At 59.2% G+C, this 22,359-nt stretch overlaps 2 protein-coding genes across 2 annotated transcripts in view; one reads left to right on the top strand and one right to left on the bottom strand.

Annotated features, from left to right (window-relative positions):
• Positions 1–4,301, top strand: part of SMYD5 (SMYD family member 5) — a 20,266-nt gene extending 15,965 nt beyond the window's left edge. Inside the window, exon 13 of the mRNA XM_075931036.1 lies at positions 81–4,301. Within this exon, the coding sequence (XP_075787151.1) occupies positions 81–222 (142 nt within the window). The 3' untranslated portion in view covers positions 223–4,301. The remainder of the gene's footprint in view (positions 1–80) is intronic.
• PRADC1 (protease associated domain containing 1) lies at positions 3,012–22,336 on the bottom strand. The gene is made up of 6 exons (XM_075931037.1): positions 22,322–22,336; positions 19,702–19,960; positions 16,341–16,441; positions 14,979–15,088; positions 12,339–12,506; positions 3,012–11,536 (listed from the first exon to the last, which is right to left on the bottom strand). The coding sequence occupies exons 2-6, from the start codon at positions 19,766–19,768 to the stop codon at positions 11,416–11,418; spliced, it is 567 nt and encodes a 188-aa protein (XP_075787152.1). The 5' UTR covers positions 19,769–19,960; positions 22,322–22,336; the 3' UTR covers positions 3,012–11,415.
• Between the last annotated feature and the right edge of the window lie 23 nt (positions 22,337–22,359).

Raw genomic sequence — 22,359 nt, 5'->3', positions numbered from 1 at the left:
GCTGGGGGGGATGCCGGGCGCTGGGGCGTGTGGCCGCCCTTGACGTGGCTCGCGCTCGCTCTCTCCCCTGCGCCCCATAGGGAACACTACCTGTTCACCTGCTCCTGCCCCAAGTGCCTGGCTCAAGCCGACGACCCCAGCCTGACTTCGGAGGAGGAGGAGGAGGAGGGTGACGGCGAGACGGACGACGCGGAGCTGGAGGATGAGATGACGGACGTTTGATCCCGGGGGCGGGGGGGCCTCCGAGCTGGGGCGGCTTTGTGCCGCAGAGGGACTGTGCGGGGGGGCTGGCGCTGCGGCAGGGACAGAGCGGTAAGCGTTGGGGGTGGAAGGGCTGCCGAGCTTCCCTGCGCCTGACCGTCCTAGGGGAGCGTCTGTGATCTGTGGTCCCCCTCTCTAGGTAGCATCTCCGCTTGTCCCGACCGCTCCTCCACGGCTGACAGGGCAGCGTCAGCCCTCGGGGGCGTCACCGTGGCCTCCGTGTGTGTCGGCTCCTGCGCAGAGCCGAGCACTGTGGGCGGGGGGAGAGGCAGAGACAGGCGCAGGCAGGGAAGAGCCTCCGCTATTCTGAGCACAGACACGCCCCCTAACACCCCTTCGTCCTGCCGCTGGGCGAACCCCCGGCCGCCCCAGGGCTCCCGCCAGTGCCGCTGCCTAGGCGACGGGAGAGCTGGGGGGTTTGGGCGCGTGTCCCGCTCGGGGCGGCGGCGGGGAGAAGGGGACTGGTGGCTTTGTAGACAGGGGGTGCTGTGGGCCCACAAGACGGTGCCAGGACTTGTGGGTTCAACTCCCTGTTCGGGAGGGGGGAGTCAGTCGCTTCCTCTCGCGGTGTCCAACGCGGGGGCTGGTCAGACTTGCCTAGCTGGGGGGAGGGGCCGAGTGCTTGGAGTCCGAGATGGGGACGCTCTCAGCACCAGCAGGCGGAGGGTTAAGTAGCTGGGGGGTGATGCAGTCAGCTGAGGGCGCCTCCCACTCCTTACCCTTGCCTCTTGCTCCCGCTCGGGGTTGGCACTGCCGTTTTGGGGGGGTGGTTTCACTCCGGGGGGGTGTCTGCCCTCCTGGGACAGCCGGCTCGGCGGTACCGCCCTGGGACCGGCTCCTGACCTGGCACCAAAGGGAAACCCTATCCAGGCTGCCGCAAGGGGTTAGGCACCCGGGCTCAGACGTAGGCATTGCTGTGCTCAGCACTGCAGCGCCTCAGGCTCGTGGTCCAAAGGGAGTTAGGTGCTAGGGAGCTGGGCTCCCATTGACAATGTGATTTTGGCTCACAAGTACCTAAATCCCTTTAACCTGGAGGCATAGGCTCCTGAATCAGTTAGGCATTGGAACAGCAGAGCGCAGCAAGGCCCAGATATCTCTCAATCCAAAGGAACCGGATTGGAGGGGGTGTCTGGCCCCAAACCCCACCCCAGAGCGCAAAGGGAGAAGCAGCTGATTCTGGCTGTTGTGTTCCGGGGTGGTTGGAGGGATCCATGCTCTGCCTCCCTGGTGTGGATTATACCTGTGACCTGCCGGGGTGGGGCAAAGGCAGGAGCCCTGGGGCGGTACCACCGAGCCCGTTGTCCTTCAGCCAGGCTCGAGGCTGTCTCAGCAAGGAGAGGGTGGCTCCTTCTAGACCCACTAGTGTCAGCTCCCCAGGGGCTGGTGGCCTGTTCTGAGCAGTGCCCAGCCCCCGCTGAAGGCAGCGGGACTGGTGGGGGCTCGGCCCCTCTGATTAGCTGTCAGAGCCGCGAGATGCTGGTGGAGCTGGCACCTGGGCACAGGGAATCCGGGTGGAAAGCCTGAGGGTGTTGTAGCCTCCCTCGCGCCCCTACTTTCCACACCTCTGCCCCTCCCACACCCCCATCGAGGGACCACAGTGGGAGGACACAGCTGGTCACATCTGATCTTCTCCCCAGGCACAGTGAGGCTGGAGTGGGAGGAAGTTCATCCCCCCCACTACGTATCCTGATCTCCCATGAGTGGGACCAGAGGTTGGGGGGCAGTTCCGTTCCAGGACAGTCTTTCCCCTTTCCAGAAGTGGCCTTGTGGTTCCCCCACCCCCGCCTTCCTCCCAGGCCTGCTGCTGCGGGTGGGGCTGAGCCGGCCTGATTCCAAGGAAGCAGGGCAGGCCAGGAACAGTTCTCTCTTCAGTCCGCCTCACCCGTTAGAGCATCGGAGAGATGCAGCCTCTTCCCCCGCAGCCGAGGCAGGAGTGGGGAGGCTCTGGGGCGTTGCCTGGCCCTGGGGGCTGCTGTATTGTCCCTCTGTGGAGACTGTTCGGCACTTTCCTTAGGACTCCTCTTGGAGGGGATGGGGGCCTGGGAAGCAGGAGAGCACCACGCTCCTGAAGCCAGGCTGTCTTAGGGCCCTCTTGACCTAAGCCCAAGTCTTCCCATTGAGATTCCCTGGGCTCATTAACCTTTGAGATCCCAGGGCTGGATACATCGTAGCCTTGTGCCGGCCAAGGAATCCAAGTTGTATTTTACATGCTGCCTGCCCAGAGCTGGGAGACTGACCCAGCAACCCGGTGCTGGCCGATCGCAGGCCAAATCCAGCTCTGGTGTAAATCTGGAACCGCATCACTGACTTCCTCTGAGTTACTCCACGCTCGCACTGGTGCCCCAGCGACCCGAGTTCGTGCTCACCACCTCGAGCCAACGCGATGTGCTTTCACGTGTGCTCTGGCTTGCCACGCCGCAGCCATACGTGTGTGTGAACTGGTGCTAATTCCCGCACGAAGAGACTTGCAGTGAACGAAGGGCCCGGAGACGACGGACTGTTAAACCCTGGCTCCAGAACATTGCCTGAGCAAAGCGGTCTTCCTGAAACCCCACGGAGGCCAGGATCTAGAACAAGGTCCCGTCCCTGGCCACCTGCACACCAAAAGTATCCCATTGGAGAGCAAAGGAGCAGGATAGAGCAAGGAACTGAGGGGCTAGATGTGAGGGCAACAGGCAACCGCATCAGGCTGAAATTGACGTGGCAGAAATGCCCCGTCTGTGATGACTGGGGTGTTTAAAAAAAACAACAACACCCAAAAGCCTTTTCTCCACTGATGCTGCTTCCTTTTGGCAGGCCAGCCTGAGCGGTGAAATTTACATCGGTCAGTTTCACTTCTTGGTTCTCATGCCCTAGCATGATGCCCTGGTGTGCGGGTTTCCTGTGTGTTTCCTTAGCTGTAACTAATCCCTGCTCTTGAAGGCTCCCTGCCTGCCTACAGAGCCAAACCACTTGGCGCGAGTTTACAGCGCGCTGCTGCCAAGCCTGCTCTGCACAGTTCCTTGGCCAACCTAGAATTTCAGAGTTGCCAACCCCCTCCTTCCACTGAGAGTTTCCCTCCTGATGCTGTGAGCTGATGCTTTTCAGAGAGAGAGAGAGTTGGGAAGCAGGCCCATCTCTCCTGACTGGGGTGCTTGTAATCAACAGCCCACGGCTGCTTTCGGGACGGCGGGGAGAGGAGATCGTGCTGTAGAAGGGGTAGGCAAAGCCCTTTGAGCTGTACATTCACGCCTAAGCCGGGATGGGGGTGTGCTATACACTTGGGATCCTGATTGCCGATCCCGGGCTTTGGTTTGGCCCATTTACATCACTTCCAGCTGGAGTCGGGGCAGGTTTGGTGCCTCGCTCTGAGCCCCAGCGAACCGCCCTCCCGTGGGGTGCACAGGGGTTAGTGGCAGGCAGTTTCCATCAAAAGGGGACTGCTGTTAAACAGTGCCACTAACGGGGGGGGGCTGCCTCGCCGGGCCCATCTCCACAGCTCTGCCACGTGGCTTTGAGTTGGTGGCAAAGCAGAGTTTGAGAGCCATTCTGTTCTCCCCGTCCGCGCCCAGTGCAGCTTCCCCGCTGCCACAAACACCTCATCCACCCCCCTCCTCCCAGATTCCTGGCTCCGGGCTTGGAACGTCCGCCCCTGGGTCATGTATCCAGACGTATCCCCCTGGAGAGGGGCCCCTGCCCCTCCCTCGCCCCTTCTGTAATCAACGTGTTCACACTGCTGCAAGTGTCCTGAGACTGGAGGCAGTCGTTTTTCAGTCGGTCGGTCTGTCTACCGAATGCATGAGCCGAGACCTGCTGTGCACCTCGGTGAAAACAACTCGACCCGGTCTGACCGCAGTCGGTTGGCTTGTGCAACTTCCCTGAGTTTTGTGGAACTGTTGTTTCGGTCTCGGTCTGTCCTGTTGAGGGGAACGTGCAAAGCGGAGATGGGGACATCCTCCCTCTCCAACCATATCAGCCAAGGAAGTGCTGCACCGCGTCCGGGTCACTCCTCCCTCAGCCGCCCCTGCGGCCTCGTGTCAATAAAGTCAGATTGACAGGCACTGGGCCTGGGTCTGTTTCTGTGTTTAACTTGATCACGGGCCGTGATCGTTTGTTTTCCCTGTGTGGTTATGGGTTGGGCCCTGCCAAATTCACGGGCCGTTTTGTTACATTTCACAGTCCTGGGGGTTTTAACAGTCCTCCGTTTCATGACTTTGGATATTTAAATCTGAAATGTCCGTGTGATAACCACGGAGGTCCTGATCCAAAAGGGAGCGGGGCAAGGCTATTGTAGGGGAGCTGCAGGCTACATCTACACTGCAGGCTTCTTGCGCAAGAGTTCTTGTGCAAAAGGTCTTGCGCAAGAGCGTGTCCACACTGCCATGTGCTTTCGCACAAGTGTGTCCATGGCAGTGTGGACGCTCTCTTGCACAAGAAAGCTCTGATGGCCACTCTAGCCATAGGGCTTTCTTGTGCAAGATACTCATGTTGCCTGTCTACATTGCCTTCTTGTGGAAGAGCCCTGGTGCAAGAGGGCTTATTCCTCGTGGGGAGAGGAATAACCCTTCCGGAAGAAGCCCTGTTTCCTGACGCTGTCCTGTAAATTTACTTGCGCAAGAACGTGCGTGCAGTGTAGGTGCTCTGCAAGTTTTTGCGCAAGAACAATTGTTCTTGCACAAGAAGCCTGCAGTGGAGACGTATCCCTGGTGTTTCTCTCCTTAGCGTTTCGCTGCCTTTAGAGCGGGGTGCTGTAGTAAGAAGAGGGCCTGAAATATAAGCCCACATATCGCAGGCCGCTCTGAGGCCTGGCCAGGAGTGGCCAAGACTTTGCTAATATAAAGCAAAGCTGTGAGCAAGAGGCAGGCCCCTGCTCACAGAACTTTGCACAAACAGGGCTGAGAGTGCAAAACACTAGAATAGTAAATGGTACTAAGTACCGGCTGTAGAACAGCCATTGGTACCAGGCACAGGTTACAACCGCATTCCTGAGAGATGGTGACACCACCCCATTAAAAAGGACCGTGGTACCTACGCTTCCCACAGATGACAGGGAGGTTCAGGGAAGTGTCTACAATGACAGCATGATGGACAGAGATATTCTATCGAACCACCACGTGCAAGGTGGATGGGTGGTTTGAGGTAACATCAGAGAGTGGCAACCAGATATGTCAGGAGTGATGTGTCCCTTGTTTGTACTGTATATAAAGTGGGGTCTTGGAGAGGCTGTCTTTGTCCGGTGGTGGGGCCATGGGACCACCGACTGACTGCAGGGGTACATAATGCGGAGCGGTTCGGCAGAGTCTACTGGCAACTCTTACTGGACTTCACTTGACAATAAACCTGGCTGGGCGCCTTCGATCCTTATCTGATTTTATGGTCTTTGGGGGATCTCTTGGCATCTGTTGTGTTGATTTCTTGCACAAAGTCAACACATCGCACAAGAGGAGCACACACGCACACAGCTGAATGGGTATCAGCACGGACGGAGCAGGAGACCTGTCAGGACACCACAGCGGTGACTTCTGACGACTGCAGATGCCCGGCCAGCTGCTGCCTGGCTCTGAAGGCAGTGCGGAAGTACAGGTGGCAATACTGCAACCCCCCAACAATAGCCAGATTTCACAATCCGTGGGGGGGGGGGGGGGTTCACGGCCGGACATTTGGTAGGGCCTCATTGGTGGTAGGATCCATCTGCAGCAGGGGCAGTTTAGGTAAGAACAAGTGAGACAAACACCTGTTGGCTTTGGTCTAGGTGCACTTGGTCTTGCCTCAGTAGAGGGGGCTGGGATGACAATTCACGGGAAAGTGACTGGGAGAGGCTAGTGAGCGTGAGTGTTGATGGGCAGGGGGTTCAGGAAGCACGTCCCAGAGCTGGTTGGGGCAGGCGTTGAAGGATGTAATGGAATCTGGGTCAGACACCAGCCTGCGCACGCTCTCGAGGAGTAGAGGTTAGTTTCCTCAAGGATGGAAAAGCAGGCGGAGCCGGGAGACCTGCGCCGCTCAGCTCTGCAAGCGGGGGTGCTGTTTTATTGCACCTAACGGCGTGGGGAAGCCCGCCTGGGATGGAGAACGGGCTAGAGTCGGCGCCTGCCTTTGGTGCTCTGAGAGCACAACTGAACCTGGGCTCTGCCGGGGCTGGTTTAAACCAAGTGCGGGCGAGTAGTGACGGAACGTTGCCATCAGCTGGCCGGTGAGCTGTCGGGAAGCAGTGAGTTTCCGCCTCGCGGTGCCCGGCTGACCCCATTGCGGTTCCGATCTGCCGGACGTGGCCTCTCCTGAGCCCAGAGCAGGCCCCTACAGGTGAGGGGCAGGGCTGAGGGCTGGGCGAAGGACGCGTCCGGCCGCTGGGACCCCGTCCAGCCCTGCCGACTCCCTGCTCTCAGGGAAAGCAAATCAGCCTCTTCACAGCGAAGACACTCAACATGGCCCTGCCTGGGGCTCCAGCAGCTTCTTAGCAGGCACCTAATGCCCACACGCCTGCAAGGCAGGCGACCTCACTGGCTCCCAGCCTCCAATTCCAATTCCACAGCACTTGGCCAGCCCAGCTCTTACCCTTCAGGGCCTAGCATCTGACTCCTCTACGTGCTGTGGGGCAGGGGCCCGGGGTCCCATCTGCAGGGGGGCAGAAGGGCCAGGGCTGGAGGGTCAGGGTCCCATCTGTACTGGGTGCAGGCTGCCAGGGCAGGAGGGCTGGGGTCCCATCTGCAGGGGGCGGGGCGGGGCAGGAGGGCAGAGGTCCCATCTGCGGCGGGGGGGGGCAGGAGGGTGGGAGTCCCATCTGCAGGGGGCAGGCTACTGTGCGCAGAACAGGGGCTGTGGCCCACCCAGTGAGCAGGCTAGATTCTGCTTCCCCCAGATTTCTTGGCTTAGGGAAACAAAGTCCACGTCCGCCCACGCCAGGCCAAGTGGGGCAGGGTCACAGCTCCCCCACCTGAGCCTGTGATCCTCTGGGCTCGCCCCGGAACAGGCCTGGAGCCTACACGTGCTGACATCCAGGTGCACGCAGAACTCCAGTGTTAACTGCATCCGAGCCGCGGCTGCTCCTTCTCCTGGCCTGGCCAGCAAATCTGGAACAACCTTGGACCCGCAGCGCTCCGAGCCAACGTGCCTCAGCTGCTGTTGTGTTGCCCAGGAATAAACTCTGCACAGCCCCAAGGGGAGGCCAAGAAACCAGACAGCCGAGCGCGTGGGGCTTGGTTAGATTAACGAAGAGGTTCGTGCGGCGAGTGAATAGACACCATTAGCCTGCAACCACAGCGCCGGCAGAGTGAAGGCAAATGCCAGCCGGCACCTTGTGCCCCTTTCGTCCTGGCAGGGGGATTCCTGCCCAGCCAGCCCCCCATTCGAGGGGCACAGGGCTGTTGGGGAGCTCACCCCCACTGCGGGGGCCAGCCAGACCCTGGAAGCAGGGACGGGGCTAGGCCCTCCGAGGATCCGGCTGTCGCGTTCAACCTGCCCAGCACCTGCAGAGCGTGGAAGGGCCAAACTCGCAGGTGCGGGGCTGCTGCTCACACGCTCCCGGCCGGGGGGACAGCGAGGGAGGAACCGAAAGCCGCAGCCTGGCAGAACGGGGCCCAGAGCCACGCCGACGTCACCCCGCCCAGCCACCTGCAGCTCGCGGGAGCACAGGGTGCGCGGCCCCTCGCAGGATCCGGCCTGAGCGTGCCCAAGTGAGTGGCCCCCTCTGCCCCATGCAGCCCGGGGACCTGGCCCCCCTGCCTCTGGGCTCCAAATGAATCCAGCCGGCAGCATTCACAGGAGGAGGCTCTGCTGCACCGGAGCAGACATGGACTCTGCCTTCCAAGCGGGGTGGGGGGAGAAGGCTGCCTCATCTCCCTCCTTTCCCAGAAGCCCCCACCACCCCCCCATGACTCCTTCCCGGCAGCCCACGGCCTCCCCTGCGGACACCGCCTCCCCGCACGGGCTCTGGGGCCAAGGCACGCGGGGGAGGGGGTGGCCGTGCAGGGGCAAAGCCCCACTGGGCCCTCAGCCGGGCTCTTTGGCCTCCCTCCCCCTGCACTCTCCAGCGGCTGCCCCCAGGGCCTCCCCGAGCCTCAACCCGCCCGAGGTCAGGGCTGGGCCTGAGCCGAGACCCCGCTCAGAACCCCCGCGGCTTTAGGGGAGTAAAAGGGGCAAAATCGGAGCCTAGCTGGCCGCGGCGACTGCAGCTGGGTGCGGGGAGGGCCGCCCCGAGGCATGGGAAGGGGGGACACATTTTGGTGGAGGTTTGGGGGGGCAGCGCAGCTGGGACCTGTGTATGCCCACCCCTGTACCAGGCCAAGCCCGCCCCCCTCCCGTAAAGCGCTGCCAAGCCAGGGCCGGCTCTGACCTCCGCACGCGAAAATGCTGCACCCGCCTCCGCTCACATCCTGGTTCGAGGGCCAGAGCCAAAGGCTCTCGGAGGCAGCGGCCTGACTGCAGTGCGGGGGGCAGGGGCAGGGCCTTGCCCAGGACCGAGCTATTAGAGCTCCCCTCCCCCCGTCCCCCACAAACACCGCCGGGGCGGCCGCTGCGGCTGAAATCCGGGAGCAGGCGCCGCAGGGCATCCCAGCACGTAGGCAGCACACGCAGGGAGAGGGCTCGCGCTCGGGTAGCTCCGGCATCATAAGTACGCGTAGGCCCCGTATGTCGACCCTTCCGCCCCTAAAGGCCCCCAGGGGCAGCCGTGACTATAGGCCGGCTCAGCCGTCGCCTAGGGTGCTGCCTTCAACGGGGCGCCCGATGACGTCACCCCATTGCTGGCCGTGCAGGTGGGGGCACCGAGCGCGCGTTCCGCCTGGGGCGCCAGCTGCCGCAGCCGGCCTCAAGCCGCTCCTGAGAGCCTCTCAGCCTTGCAAGGAGGCCCACAGAACACAGGATTCAGGCTCACGCCCACACGCTTACGATCCAGGCCCACCCAGCCTCGACTCAGCTCTGCTCCTGCCCCAGCGCCCCGCTCAGCCGGTCTGGCACTCTTCCCGGGGAGCCAGGTTGGGGCACAGAGGTTTGCCCCGCTCTTGTGCTCCTGCCACGGAGCCTGGTTGGGGAACTGGGAGGCTGTTTCAGGGGCCCCCTTCCAGGTAGGAGTGTTGGTGGGGGGAGTGGGATAGGCATCAACACCCCGCTCAAGAGACCCAGCTTTCTGGCAGGAGCGCCTGGTGGATGCGGGTAAGCCCCATCCACCTCTTCAGGTACGTCCCTCAGTGTCCCCTCACCAGTGTGTCCATCCCACCCTCTCCAAGGCCGGGTGGTAGGAGGCAGCCCCCGTCTCTCCCGCCCCCTCACCACCCACCCATCTGAAGGCAGGGACCATCCCACTGTCCCTTTCTGGCTACGCTAGGCACAGACACACACCCACGTTCAGTGTTACCGAATGGGATCGCGCCGGATTTATGACGCAACCCCAAATCACGCAGAAGGCACGAAGCACCATCTCCGTTTAGAAACCCTAATAGCGTAACGGGGCCAGTGTGGCGTTGTACCCAGCTGCGCAGGCCTCTGCCGCTTCAAAAGGCAGAGTCACCCCCAAAACTCTCTCGGGCGCGGCTGCTTCACAACGGGCGCGGCTTTATTTTGAGACGCCCATTAAAAAGCAACGAAAATACCCCACCCCCAATGCACCCGGCGGGGCAGACCTGACCAAGCCAGGAGCTTTGGAGGGGAGGGAGAGAACTCGGTGCCGGGGGAACAGCCTGGGATAGAGCGGTCCCGACCCAGCACGGTCCAGGCAACGACAGTCCGATCTTTCCCCCGGTGCCCCAGCGGACACTGGCCCCCGGTGCAGGGAAGAGATCTGCTGGGGAATCCGGCTCTCCACGGGCCCAGGGAAAAAGGTGAAAAACCTGCATCGGGCCCTGCTTTATATATGCACAGAGCCACAGCCTCCTTCCCCCGCTTGCCGATTGGTGGCTCAGCCACACAAACTGAGGGCAGCTGCCCAATCAGGACCCAGCACAAAGAGGGGGGCGTGGCTTGAGATCCAGGGGGAGGACAGGTTGGACCTGCGGGGGCCGGCGTCCTCGGGACCTGACCGATGCCGAATGAGGGAGTTTGCTGGAGCAGGGGAGGTCAACGCTGGCCCTGGGCTGGCCGGGTTCCTGGCCCCGGGGGGGCACGCAGCCCCACTGCTACCGGCCCTGCTGTTGCTGCCCCAGCAGCGCTCCTAGCTGCCAGCCCTCCTGCTGCCGGGGCTCTCTGGTCCAGGAACCTCCGTGGTCCCACTGATGTTGCCCGCCCAGAGAACCCTGGTTTACAGGGGGTCGATGTGTGTCGGCGAAATGCAGCAGCACTGTGCAGGCAGCGTGGTACGAGGTGGGGGGGGGGGGGGAAGAGGATCACGACTGGGGCTGCCTAACTGGGTCGGGACAGGGCAGCCTGCTTCCACGCATCTGTTTGGTGCAGAGAGCGGGTGGGAAAATGCTCAGCCCCCCTCCCGGCAGCAGTTCCGATGTCCTGGGTTTGCACCTCCACAGCGTCTGTCTTTCTGGTGGAAGCGGCAGCCGGCTGGTGCAGCCAACGGGGCTGTGCTGCCTGACGCCAGAGCGGTATCTGCCCCATGCACTTGCCGTGCCTGGTCACGGGCTGTCTCCGGCACGGCCTCACTCTCCTGCAGCCTCGGGAGTCCAGCCCCAGACCCTCCGAGACCGAGCTGCCTAAGCCCCAAAGATTTCCGCGAGAGGGACTGCCCTCTCCTGAGCCCCGTCTCCGCACGACAAGCCCACAAACACTTCTCCCCTCCAGCCAGCCTCATCATGCCCGAGTTTCGGCTTCCGGCTTCCGGCCCTGCTCCGCCAAAAGCAATAGCCCTCTGGCTGCCTCTGTGCATTCCTCCTCCCGCTTTATCCGCGTTCCCATTTCACGCAGGATGGGCAGGGCACTCTGACCCGCTGGCTTGCGGCTCCTCCCACTGTTTCTCTTGCGAGCGCCGGCCTCCCCGGCACCGGAGTACCTGCCTCCCCGCCCAGAAGTGCCGCGGCGCCGACGGTGAATTCCGCGATGCGAGTCGTGCGGCGCCAGAGGTCGGCGTCGAGCTGGCTGCCGGCAGCAGCGCAATGACCTGGGCGGCTCAGTCCAGAGAGAGTTCCCCCGTGAGCTTGGGACTCGAGGGCAGGCGGGGGCTGTTCTTCAAAGCCAAGCCCGTCGCTACATCCTCGGACCCCCCCAGGAAGGCCCCCAGAGCTGCCCTCGCGCGCCCTGCTACCAGAAGGTCCACGGCGGCTGCATCATTTCGTAGGTCGGGATGCTGGTAACGTTGACGGGGATGGAGATGACGGCCCAGGGGAGCCCGTGCTGCTCCAAGGAGCGTCGGATCATATACCTAGAGACAGACACAGGCAGCGATGGAGGAGGGCTCGGGCCTCAGGCAAGCGCTGGAGCCAGCCAACAGTACAAGGGGACCTCCCGCAGAACAAATACAACCAACCTAGGAACGGATTCCCCAGGGCGGGGGAGAATCTCCACCCCTCGAGGTGTTTAAGTCTCGGCTGGACAACGCCCTGGCTGTGATGATTGAGTTGGGTTGGTCCTGCTTTGGGCAGGACTCGATGACTCCTGAGGTCTCTTCCAGCTCTATGGTTCTATGATTCTAACCCCACCAGGGCCCTGTTCTTGGCTCCCCCTGATCTGGGAGGGAGGTGAAGTCACTTCGCCCTTCCCATGAGACCCTCAGCGCCCTGTAGAGTCCGGCTCTAATTTTTGGACAGTCGGCTGCGCTGGCCACTTGCCAGGAGACCGAAGCGGCGCATGATCTGCATACACCACTTCCATGCTTAAGAACCAGGCCAGGCACGGGGGCAGCCCTGTGTGACCGCAGAAGGCTCTTGCTCGCTGGATAAAGAGGGACGGCTGACTGGAGCCCCGCAGCGGCTCATAGGCCACCACCTCTGCTCTGAGCACCAGCGTGAGCCTTGATTCTACCTCCCGCTGCTCGACGGGGCACGTCAGTCTCCGCGGAAGGGCTGGGGTGAAGGCCCTGACAAAGATCCGGAGAACATCGGAGATGGTAGAAGCACAGGTGCCCATCTGCACAACATGGCTGCCTCCCGTACTTGCCCGGGTCCCACGGAGGGCACAACCTGGGAAGAGACAGGCGGGTGTGCACACGGGGGGAAGGCACCTACCCATCCCTGCCCAGGAGGAAGAGAGCAGGAATGTCTGCCGTCCGCTTCGTGCTGTCCTGGATCATTTCAACGTAGAAGCTGTCGTTGTCGTAGGCGTTATCGGCGATAATCACCGCCCTCCCGCCGTGCTCCTGGACGACGCGCGTCTTCGACAGGAAGGAACAACCCCTGCCGCAGAAAACAAGGGGGTGTCTCGGAGACCCGTGTGCCGGCTGTCTGGGCAGTGCCAGGCCGACGTGTCCCCCTCCGAAGGCCTCGCCCCCACCTGGCCTACACTTTTATCGCCCATGACAGTGAAGGCAGAAAAGAGCCACAAAACCCAAAGGATTGGAATCGTTCATAACCCCAACAGGCACGTCTCTATCTTTGCTTCACACACGTTACCCAGGGAACCTCCCCAGCGGCCCAGAACCCTCAGTCAGTGAGCAGGCGAGGAACTGGAGACAGAGAGGCGCTGGGATGTGCCCAAGGATGCAGCGAGAATCTGTGTCGGAGCTGGAGTTCGCCTTCCAGGCCTGTGCTTAGACAGACGTTACTGTCTCAGCCTACTTTGTAATTAACCAGCAGACCAGCTTCCTAAAGGCTGGTTTTAAATCAAGCTGGGCTGCTTTGCTCTCCCATCACCGTGGTGCCTTCTGGCTGGGGATCTAGGAAATCAGCCTCCCTAATTCTCTTCTTTCGCTTCTCGGGCTTCAGGCACCTCAGCCATAACCCCCGTGCTTGCAGGGTAACACTCCGCTCCAGGAGCAAGGGAGTGACTGTGCTGCCTTCCAACCCCCCCAAAGCCTTGATCACCGGCCCGTCTGGGACGCTGTCCTGACACTAGCACTAGCTCCGCTATCCTCCCAGAGCACAGCCTGCAAAGCTGCCGGCGTCTGTGCCAACGTGGCTGCGTGCTGGCCGAGAGGCTGGAAGCCGCGGGTCTGCTCCCAGCGGGCAGGAACTCTTTCTGCAGAAAACGCTGATCCAGCATAAGCAGTGGCCCCGCACGGGCCGCCTGCCCCGTGACCAGACGCGTGACTGCCGCAGGCCTCGGCCCACCCGCGCTGCCTTCGAGCGAGCTAAGAACAGCAGCGAAACCTCCTGGCTGCAGTGTAGACGGACCCTCCAAGGCTCAGCAGCAAGGCCAGGGCTGAAGGGTCCCTGCAAGCCAACTCCCTCCTCCAGCTGGACTCAGAACCGGGGCAGCGGCAGGGCTGGGGGGAGCAGGCTGGGCCTGGCAGTTCCCCTGCTGTACTTGTTCTGTGGTTATCGGCCTGCCGGCTTCAGCCTCCTGCAAACCAAGCAAGCTGGATGCTTTAGGAAAAAGGTCCCAGTGAGTCGGGCCTGTCTGGACCCCACGGCTGCTGAGAGCATCCCCGCTCCCTGTGTGAGCAGAGGGGTCTGGATTCCCTCTGGCGGGAAGCCTCGCGGCACCGGGCCCACTGAGGCACACGGCGGCAGGGCCAAGGAGTAGTGGGGTTGGGGGGCAGCGTTGGTCCCTGCTGTGTGTCCTCGAAGAAATCCAGGAGAGCCTGAACCGTTCCTGATGCTACACTCGTCCCCGGGGCAGCTGTGCTGAATGGCCGCTGCCCATGCCGGACAGGGAACAGCAGCGTCCCCATGCCAGCCATCTCCAGCCTCGACTGAGCTGAGAGGTTTCCTCCTTGGCAGGCCCCCTGGGTCCACAGGCCTGGGAGACTCACGCCGCCCATTCCATGGCCCCAAAGGTCTCCCGAGAAGGGATGAGGTCCCAAACACTGCCCTAGACGAACCTCAGAGCGGTCAGAGGATTCCCCGGGGGAGAGCCAGAGGACTGGCCTGTTTCCTTTATAATTAAACAACAGGAGCTGCCTTCCTTCTGGTACCTCGCTCTCCAGTGGGGTGGGCAGTGAGCGGCTCACAGGCTGGCTACGGTTCACCAGGGTTAGCCCCGGGGGGCTGCCGGCGCTTTATTTACCTGCATGTCTACAGCTACGGCTGCTCACAGCTCCTGTTGGCCCTGGATCGCGGTTCCCAAGCCAATGGGAGCAGTGATCTGCGGCCAATGGGAGCAGTGGGAAGCCGGGAACAGCAACCTGCGGCCAATAGGAGCTGCGAGCGGCTGTACCGGCGGATGTGCAGGTAAACAAAGCACCGGCAGCCCGCCAGGAGCTAACCCCGGTGAGCCACGTCCACACTTACTGCCCATCCCAGCTCTGCCCATGTACGACACTGGGGAAAGCGGTAGATGGACATGCTGTCAGCTTGTCAGACTAGTCTCCCATCCTGTCACTTTCTAATCACCTGGTTCAAGTGTTGACTGCAAAGAGAAAATGACCAGCATGTAAAACTCCCCAGGTGGACTCACTATCCTGGGCTAACAGCATCCACCCAAGGAGATTTCTTGGCACAGCTATGCAGCTACCAGTCCAGCAGGAGAGCTACCGCAGGAATATTCTCCACTCCTCTCAGAGGACTATGATAAAAAAAGAACAGGAGCCAAAATTGGCCCAGGGACTGTTCCACAGGCAGGTGTTCTGCCCGGCCAGATTTTCTTCTGCCCGATCTCTTGGGTGGAAAAAAACCCAGCCCACCCACTCCCGGCACACTGCTGTTCCAGAATCGCACTATAAATAGCTCCCTCCTTCCTCGGTAAAACAGATCTGTCATCAAACCTACCCACGCTCCACCAGGGCGATCTGATCTTGGATGAAGACGCCATTGTGTAGCTCCCCACATGCCTCCGGAGGATCTGCCGGGACCAGGTGTATCTGCTCATATCTCGTGTTCTCAGAGAGGAGAAAAGAAAAACACACCGGGAATAAGAGGGCAGCATTAGCAGGGCTGGGTGTGCTGATGTAGATCTATTCTGGGGTCTGCAGCTACCGGCTTTACTTGTCCTGGTTCAATATACCTTCCTATCTTGCAGGGATGTTGGGAGGGTTATACCGTTAACGTTTGCAAGGTGCGCTGAGATTACAAAGTGGCACCACTAGCACACACACAGATGAAGAAGTGGGTTTTGCTCACAAAAGCTCACGACACTTCCTCTATTTTTGTTAAGTCTCGAAGGTGCTACAGGACTACTTGTTGTTTTTAAAGTTACAGACTAACATGGCTCCCCCTGCGAGCCCTTTAATACACAAAGGCTATGTCTACATGACGTGTTTGTGCGGAAGAGGCAATGCAAATGAAGCACTCATTAGCATTTTCTCATGCTTCATTTGCATAATCTCTGCTGCTCCTTTTTGAGGAAGAGGTTTTTGTGCAAAAAAAAAAAAAAAAAAAAAAGGCAGTGTAGATGGGTCCGTTTTGCACAAAAAACCCTTTGCGCAAGATCGTGTATATCTCCTTTTTTGAGGCATGTGATCTTGTGTAAAAGGGGTTTCTTTTCTGCAAAACGGATCCGTCTAGACTACTTTTTTTTTGGCACAAAAGCCTCTTCCGCAAAAAGGATCGGAAGAGATTATGCAAATGAAGCATGAGAAAATACTAATGAGCGCTTCATTTGCATTGCCTCTTCCGCAAAAAAACACAGTGTAGACATAACCAGTTAGTATTGCTAGTCGCCCATTGGCCATCCCCTCCCGACCTCTATCTTGTAGAAGTACTAGTAACTGTTTAAGCAGTTCCAGTATTTCTCTTCTGCTTGGATCTGCTTTTCAGACCATGGGACCTCATTCCTTTGGCACGTGCTAGACTGAGCGGAAACTGCCGAGGGCCCGAGAGAAGGTACATGGACTATGGAGATTCTAAAGCAGCGTCATCGGAACGCCTTGGCAAATTCCAAAGTTCCATCGACACACGTTGAGCCAGTTCTCTCTTCCAGCAGTGCAATTGAGCGCCACTTCACCAGTTTCAGTAATAGACACTGTTGTGACTGGGCTCAGAATATGGCCCACTGTTCCTTAGGGGAACCAAATGTAAGGAACGACCAGAACTAATTCCAATGACAACTGGAACACATGAAGATCAAGACTGAAATCACTCCCTGCTGTTGGGGAAAATCTGGTCTGACTCAGATCTGAGCCTCGTACTTACAAACACGCCTCCAAAATCTTTGGCCGGAGTAGCCGTGAAAATGTAGCGGATATCACCAGGACTCAGCACTTGAAAATATAAATATTCATGGACGCGTAAACCTGGGTATTTAAAGAGACAAAATAATAGACAAAGAGGAAGAAATGGAAAAGCTCTTTGGAAATTCAAATCAAAACGCACAATCATGTTGCTGGAAAAACCGCTCTTTCCAATGGGAGAAGCAACGGGTTATAACGTTTCATGTATACGGCACCTTTCATCCCAAACCGTGCTGGAATCCTAGTGGCTGGACAAGTCACACTTCACCTGCCTCTCCAATGCGGCCTGTTCTGGGGTGGCACAGGGCAGCTGTTTCACAGCGCACAACAATGCTGCATAACTGTTTGGAGCAGGCAACCACGAATATGGCATCCCACTGCACTCAAAAGGGGTGTTTGAGGGAGGCAGAGTTGAAACAGCTCCTGGTGTAATTTGACCAGGACAGCTACCTGTGCTTGTGAAAATGCAGCATGGGATCTTTTCCCAACACATAGGCTATAACTTTTTTATGCTAACTCCATGCCATATGCAGCGAAGGCTGCCCCACGGAAGCTATACTGCAGTCAGGGTTATGAAAAGGTCTGTTGATGCCACGCTCTGGGACAATGCTCAGTACCAGTTCTGTGTCCAGTGTGAATTACATCCCTCCCAGCAAACAGGCCAGATCACAGATAACCCCTGCACGGGAAGTACAGCTACCTGGCCAGCCAGCCCTCTCCATCCTGGCACAACGAGATCCCTTTTCCAGGGCGCAGCACCTGCCCCCTCAAGACCTGGTTCACAAAGCTCCAGGAGGCTTAACCCAGCTGCGTTCCGGACACAGCCGCCGTAGAACAACGGCAAGCCGGATCCCAAGGCACTGCTACAGAAGCGCTTTAATGAAGCACTCCGAACGCCCTGCCTCCGCGGCTGTTTCAGCAGCTGGTTCTTTCCTAGGGAGGCACTCAGGGGCCTGTTGACAAGCAGTGGGTGGAAACCTTCAGGCTGGATTCGCTGCAGCACAGAGGCGGTTGGAGTTATGCCACGACTTTCAGGTGTGTTCTCTCTCTCTGTCCCAACTGAGCCTGGGCAGGGGGTGACGGTCTCCCCTGGAGACGGCCCCTTCCATCTAAGGTTGCCAGATACCTTCACAAAAAATCCCAAACGTGGCGGGGGAAATTGGTTGAGCAAAAAACAAAGGAGACCAAACATTTTCACCTGGATAGTCCGGTAATTGCATCTTCTGTCTGGTATTTTCTGGGTTTTTTTTTTTTTTACCGGACAGAAGATGCAATTACCGGGTGAAAACCAGATACCTGGCAACCCTACTTCCATCAGCACTTCCTGCAAGAGGCCGTGAAGACGCAGGACGCTCTCTTACATCTTAGGGAGGGAGCACTGGCTAGCCGTGACAGCAGGAGAATGGGCATTGGGAAATCTAGGTTCTGTAGCACCGAAACCTGGTGAGACCCTGGGCAAGTCAGTTTGACCAGAATTTTCACTAGTGTCATTAATCTCTAGGCACGAGGGATGTGAAATCCATTGAATTGGTTAAACTCCGCCTCCTGAGCCAGCCGCGGACAGGGGATGCTCCAGACACCTGGAGCAGCCCCTGTCCATGGCAGACCTCCAGAGCAGCCCCCCATATAAACCTTTCACATCCCTACTGGGTACCTCCAATTTTTGCATGGCCCAGTTTTAGGCACCTGGGGAGTAATTTACCGAGGTGCTTGAGGCCCCAGACCAAGTCAGTGGAGCTGCTGGTGCCTGGACTCTGGAGGTGTGTCAGGCTGGGTTCCCAAAATCTCTAGTCACTTTCCAAACACATTGCCCCTTACCCAATCCTTGCCTCAGTTTCCCCTCCAGTAGCACACGGGGCTGCCACTTGACCATGGCACAAGGGAGTCAGGAGGCACAGTTAATGCGGGTGAAGCACAGCAGACACTCTAGCAGGCCAATTCACTCTCTAAATTACTACAGGCACCACTTGACGCCTGTCAGTGGGGGGCGGGGTGTCTAGTGGGCAAAGCAGGGCAGTCGGGGGATGTGGGTTCTATTCCTGGGGCCACCACTGACTGGCTGAGCGTCCTTGGGCAAGTCACTTTCATCGCTCCATGCCTCAGTTTCCCAATCTGTACAGTCTGGGGCCTGTTTACTTACCTGCCTCTCATGGGCTCCCTGACACTGAAGTCCGGGATCCTTAGCGAGGCAGTTAATAATTACTACACTAAGCAGAGGAAGCGGGAAGGGAGAGTAGTAGGATAAATGACAAGGAAGGGCCTAATCCGGAGAGGTGCTGAGAACCCACAGGAGATGCTGGTGTCCAGCGCTGCTCCAGATGGAGCCCAAACCCTCTGCCCTGCTGAGAGCATTTTGACGTCTCGTAGCAGCACTTCCGCTAACCTCAGTGAACCGAGCAACCCCCCAGCCACAGCCAGAACATTAATTTGGGCAAGCAGCTAGGACCCATCACGAGACTCCTCCAGAGTGTGACATAAAACCAGGCTGCCTGCTTGGCCAGCCCTTTGGAACGCGCCTCCGAACTGAACACAGGTCATTTACCAAACCCAGCGGAGCAATCTCCCCTCTGGGATTTTCTCCTTTGCTTTCTCCATCTTTTAACCTGCCTCAGCTCCTCTTATTTACCTGCTGGCTGCCCCTGAATCCAGCTTTCCCTCCATCTTCCTTTCCTAATCGCTGTGCGAGTTTCAGGGCTGATTTACCGTGTTCTAATGGGCAACCACAGCGATCAAAATTGTCTCTCAAGCCGAGTGGCAATGCAAGATTCTCCCTTGCTGGGCCCCCTCCATGGAGGGATCTTATGCCAGGGCAAGAGGATGTTGCATTATATTTTGCTTTGGCTCGCTCACAGCTTTCAGAGCGCCGGCACAAGGCATTTATTAAGACTGGATCCTGTGCAGCGAGATTTTCCTGCTACATGGCCCCAGCCGGACTGCCACCCCTTCACGACTGAAAATGGGAACTTACAGACACACTAAAAACCAGACAGGTCTGGCAGGGCTTCCCGGCAGCCAACAGAGCAGAGCATGATGAGAATACAAAGAATAAACAGCAAGCACAAATTCCCCCCCAGCCGAGAAGCGCTCAAGGTTTTTTAACCCCTCCCCTGCATTTCAGGGCAGCAGTTTCTGAGCACAAGGGCCAGCGGCTGCCGCAGCAGGGCACTTGACTTTGGAAGAGGCAGCTGGATGTGCATTGTAAAGGCTTGCTTGTCAGTCCTGTGTTGCAAGCGTGCGCCAAGCAGAATGGAAAAGGCGCCCACACAATGCAGGCACCGGGGTACTCTCTAGCCTCTCCTTCTCCCCGGGTGGCCCGTACTCACCATCAGCAAAAGGGCAGGCGCAGAGACAGAGCACAAAATGCAGCCAGCTGCCAGCGCTGAAGAGCATGTCTGTGCACCAGCCTCTCCGTGGCTCCCCAAGGCACCTCTAGCCACAGAAGTCTCAAAGTGGCCACAAAGCAAAGCCCCGCCTCTGGCTTCCACTCACTGGTCAGCTCCAGCGGCTGCCAATCCCATTGGTGAAGGTTTCAATCAATCCAGTGCCGGCTGGTTACAAGAGGCTTGAAACACCGAGGGGTTCCTAGTAGAGAGGAAGAAAAAAATAAATAAAATAAAATAAATCCGAGCCGGTTCAGCCCTTCAGCAGATTTTTCAGAAGTAAAATCACTGGAAGCAAATCCGTCCTTTTCCACCCACTCGTACTCCACGGAAAGGGCAGGGACACACGACTGGGGGGCAGGAGGTGGGGTTTTATTCTGGGCTCTGCTATAGATGTGTGACCTTGGCCAAGTCATTGCACAGTGTGCCTCAGTTTCCCCCTCTATACATCTGCCCAAGAGGGGACCCTGAGCTTCACCCATTAATGTTTACTGATGGGGAGGAGGGGTTTTGCTTCAAAGGGGTAGCCTTGCTCCCAACATTCAAAAAGCTGCGCAGGCATCTGCAGGACTAGGGCCTACCTGTAGATGCAGTGAGTGAAAGCAACAAACAAGGAGGAGGGAAGGGAGGGCAAAGGTTACAGGAATAAGCGCCTGGATGCTGGTTTTGGTTTTTACAATGGTTGCTTTTAATGTGGGGGTTGCTATGGCTTCTTTTGCTGTTGCTCAAGCCTGCTCTACTCCCCCTCAGCCCTGCCTACCACTGGCATTTCTGCACAGTATCTCACTAGCTTCACAGCTACAGCAGCCGCCCCAGCCCCTCCTCACGGCCTCAATCCCCCTCCCCCAATTAGTTTTGCTGTATGGACATTTTGTTGCGCATCTTTAAACCCTGCCAATCTCATCCTAGACAGCACCGGTGCTGCTATACGGGTGTGAGCCCCTCCTGATTACACGCTACACTGATATACTGCGGGCATGCCACTGACATGGCTTGATGCTGTGCAAGTGTCTCTAATGCAAGGGGGACGAGGCACTTCGTCCCGGACTTTCCCCCCCATCAGACCCTCTGCCCCGTTTCCCTGCCTCCCACTGTGCTCCAAGTGCCTGGGGATAGCGTTGCCAGATGGGTCCAACAAAAATACCGGACGCACTTGACATTCCATCCCAATCGACATTCCATCCGATTTAGAAAATACCGGACGGTTCTATTTTCTCCATTGGTTTCCAGAACAGAAAGCTCCAAAACTGGACTGTCGGGTGCAAAACTGGACACCTGGCAATACTAGCTGGTGAACCCAACTATCTGCTCCTCATCCAACCTCCCCTTCATGAGCCCCCATCAGTACCCAGCTGCCTGCCAGACTGTGAGCCCCACCTGCCCTCCCCCACCTGGCAGCGAGCCCCCACCTGCACGCCCTACCTGCCAGATAGTGAGCCCCCACCTGCGCTCCCCCACCTGCCAGATAGTGAGCCCCCACCTGCGCTCCCCCACCTGCCAGATAGTGAGCCCCCACCTGCCAGACTGTGAGCCCCCACCTGCGCTCCCCCACCTGCCAGAGAGTGAGCCCCCACCTGCGCTCCCCCACCTGCCAGAGAGTGAGCCCCCACCTGCGCTCCCCCACCTGCCAGATAGTGAGCCCCCACCTACCCTCCCCCACCTGCCAGAGAGTGAGCCCCCACCTACACGCCCCACCTGCCAGACTGTGAGCCCCCACCTGCCTTCCCCCACCTGGCAGTGAGCCCCCACCTGCGCTCCCCCACCTGGCAGTGAGCCCCCACCTGCGCTCCCCCACCTGCCAGATAGTGAGCCCCACCTGCACTCCCCCCACCTGCCAGATAGTGAGCCCCACCTGAGCTCCCCCACCTGCCAGATAGTGAGCCCCCACCTGCGCTCCCCCACCTGCCAGAGAGTGAGCCCCACCTGAGCTCCCCCACCTGCCAGATAGTGAGCCCCCACCTGCGCTCCCCCACCTGCCAGAGAGTGAGCCCCACCTGAGCTCCCCCACCTGCCAGATAGTGAGCCCCACCTGAGCTCCCCCACCTGCCAGATAGTGAGCCCCCACCTGCGCTCCCCCACCTGCCAGAGAGTGAGCCCCCACCTACCCTCCCCCACCTGCCAGAAAGTGAGCCCCCACCTGCACACCCCCACCTGCCAGATAGTGAGCCCCCACCTGCGCTCCCCCACCTGCCAGATAGTGAGCCCCCACCTGCACACCCCCCACCTGGCAGTGAACCCCCACCTGCGCTCCCCCACCTGGCAGATAGTGAGCCCCACCTGCGCTCCCCCACCTGCCAGATAGTGAGCCCCCACCTGCGCTCCCCCACCTGCCAGATAGTGAGCCCCCACCTGCACACCCCCACCTGGCAGTGAGCCCCACCTGAGCTCCCCCACCTGCCAGATAGTGAGCCCCCACCTGCACTCCCCCCACCTGCCAGAGAGTGAGTCCCACCTGAGCTCCCCCACCTGCCAGACAGTGAGCCCTATACTGTCTGCTTGCCAAATAATGAGCCAAGTCAGTACTCCTCTTGCCAGATATTGAGCTGACCCCACCCCTCCGCACCTCTATGGTCAGAGGCGGGAAGGAAGGGACGCCGGCGG

The sequence above is a fragment of the Pelodiscus sinensis genome, chromosome 5, assembly GCF_049634645.1.
Source record: "Pelodiscus sinensis isolate JC-2024 chromosome 5, ASM4963464v1, whole genome shotgun sequence".
Classification (NCBI taxonomy): Eukaryota; Metazoa; Chordata; order Testudines; family Trionychidae; genus Pelodiscus; species Pelodiscus sinensis.
Note: the sequence above shows the minus strand (reverse complement) of the source record. Positions and strands in the feature narration are given on the sequence as shown.

Bases quoted from the DNA above. Each gene is read 5' to 3' on its own strand.
- PRADC1 (XM_075931037.1), bottom strand. From the start codon at position 19,768: ATGCTCTTCAGCGCTGGCAGCTGGCTGCATTTTGTGCTCTGTCTCTGC. The intron at 16,442-19,701 runs GTGAGTACGGGC...TTAAATACCCAG, and splicing joins CGCCTGCCCTTTTGCTGATG to GTTTACGCGTCCATGAATAT. The intron at 15,089-16,340 runs GTAAGTACGAGG...CTCCTCTCTGAG, and splicing joins AAGATTTTGGAGGCGTGTTT to AACACGAGATATGAGCAGAT.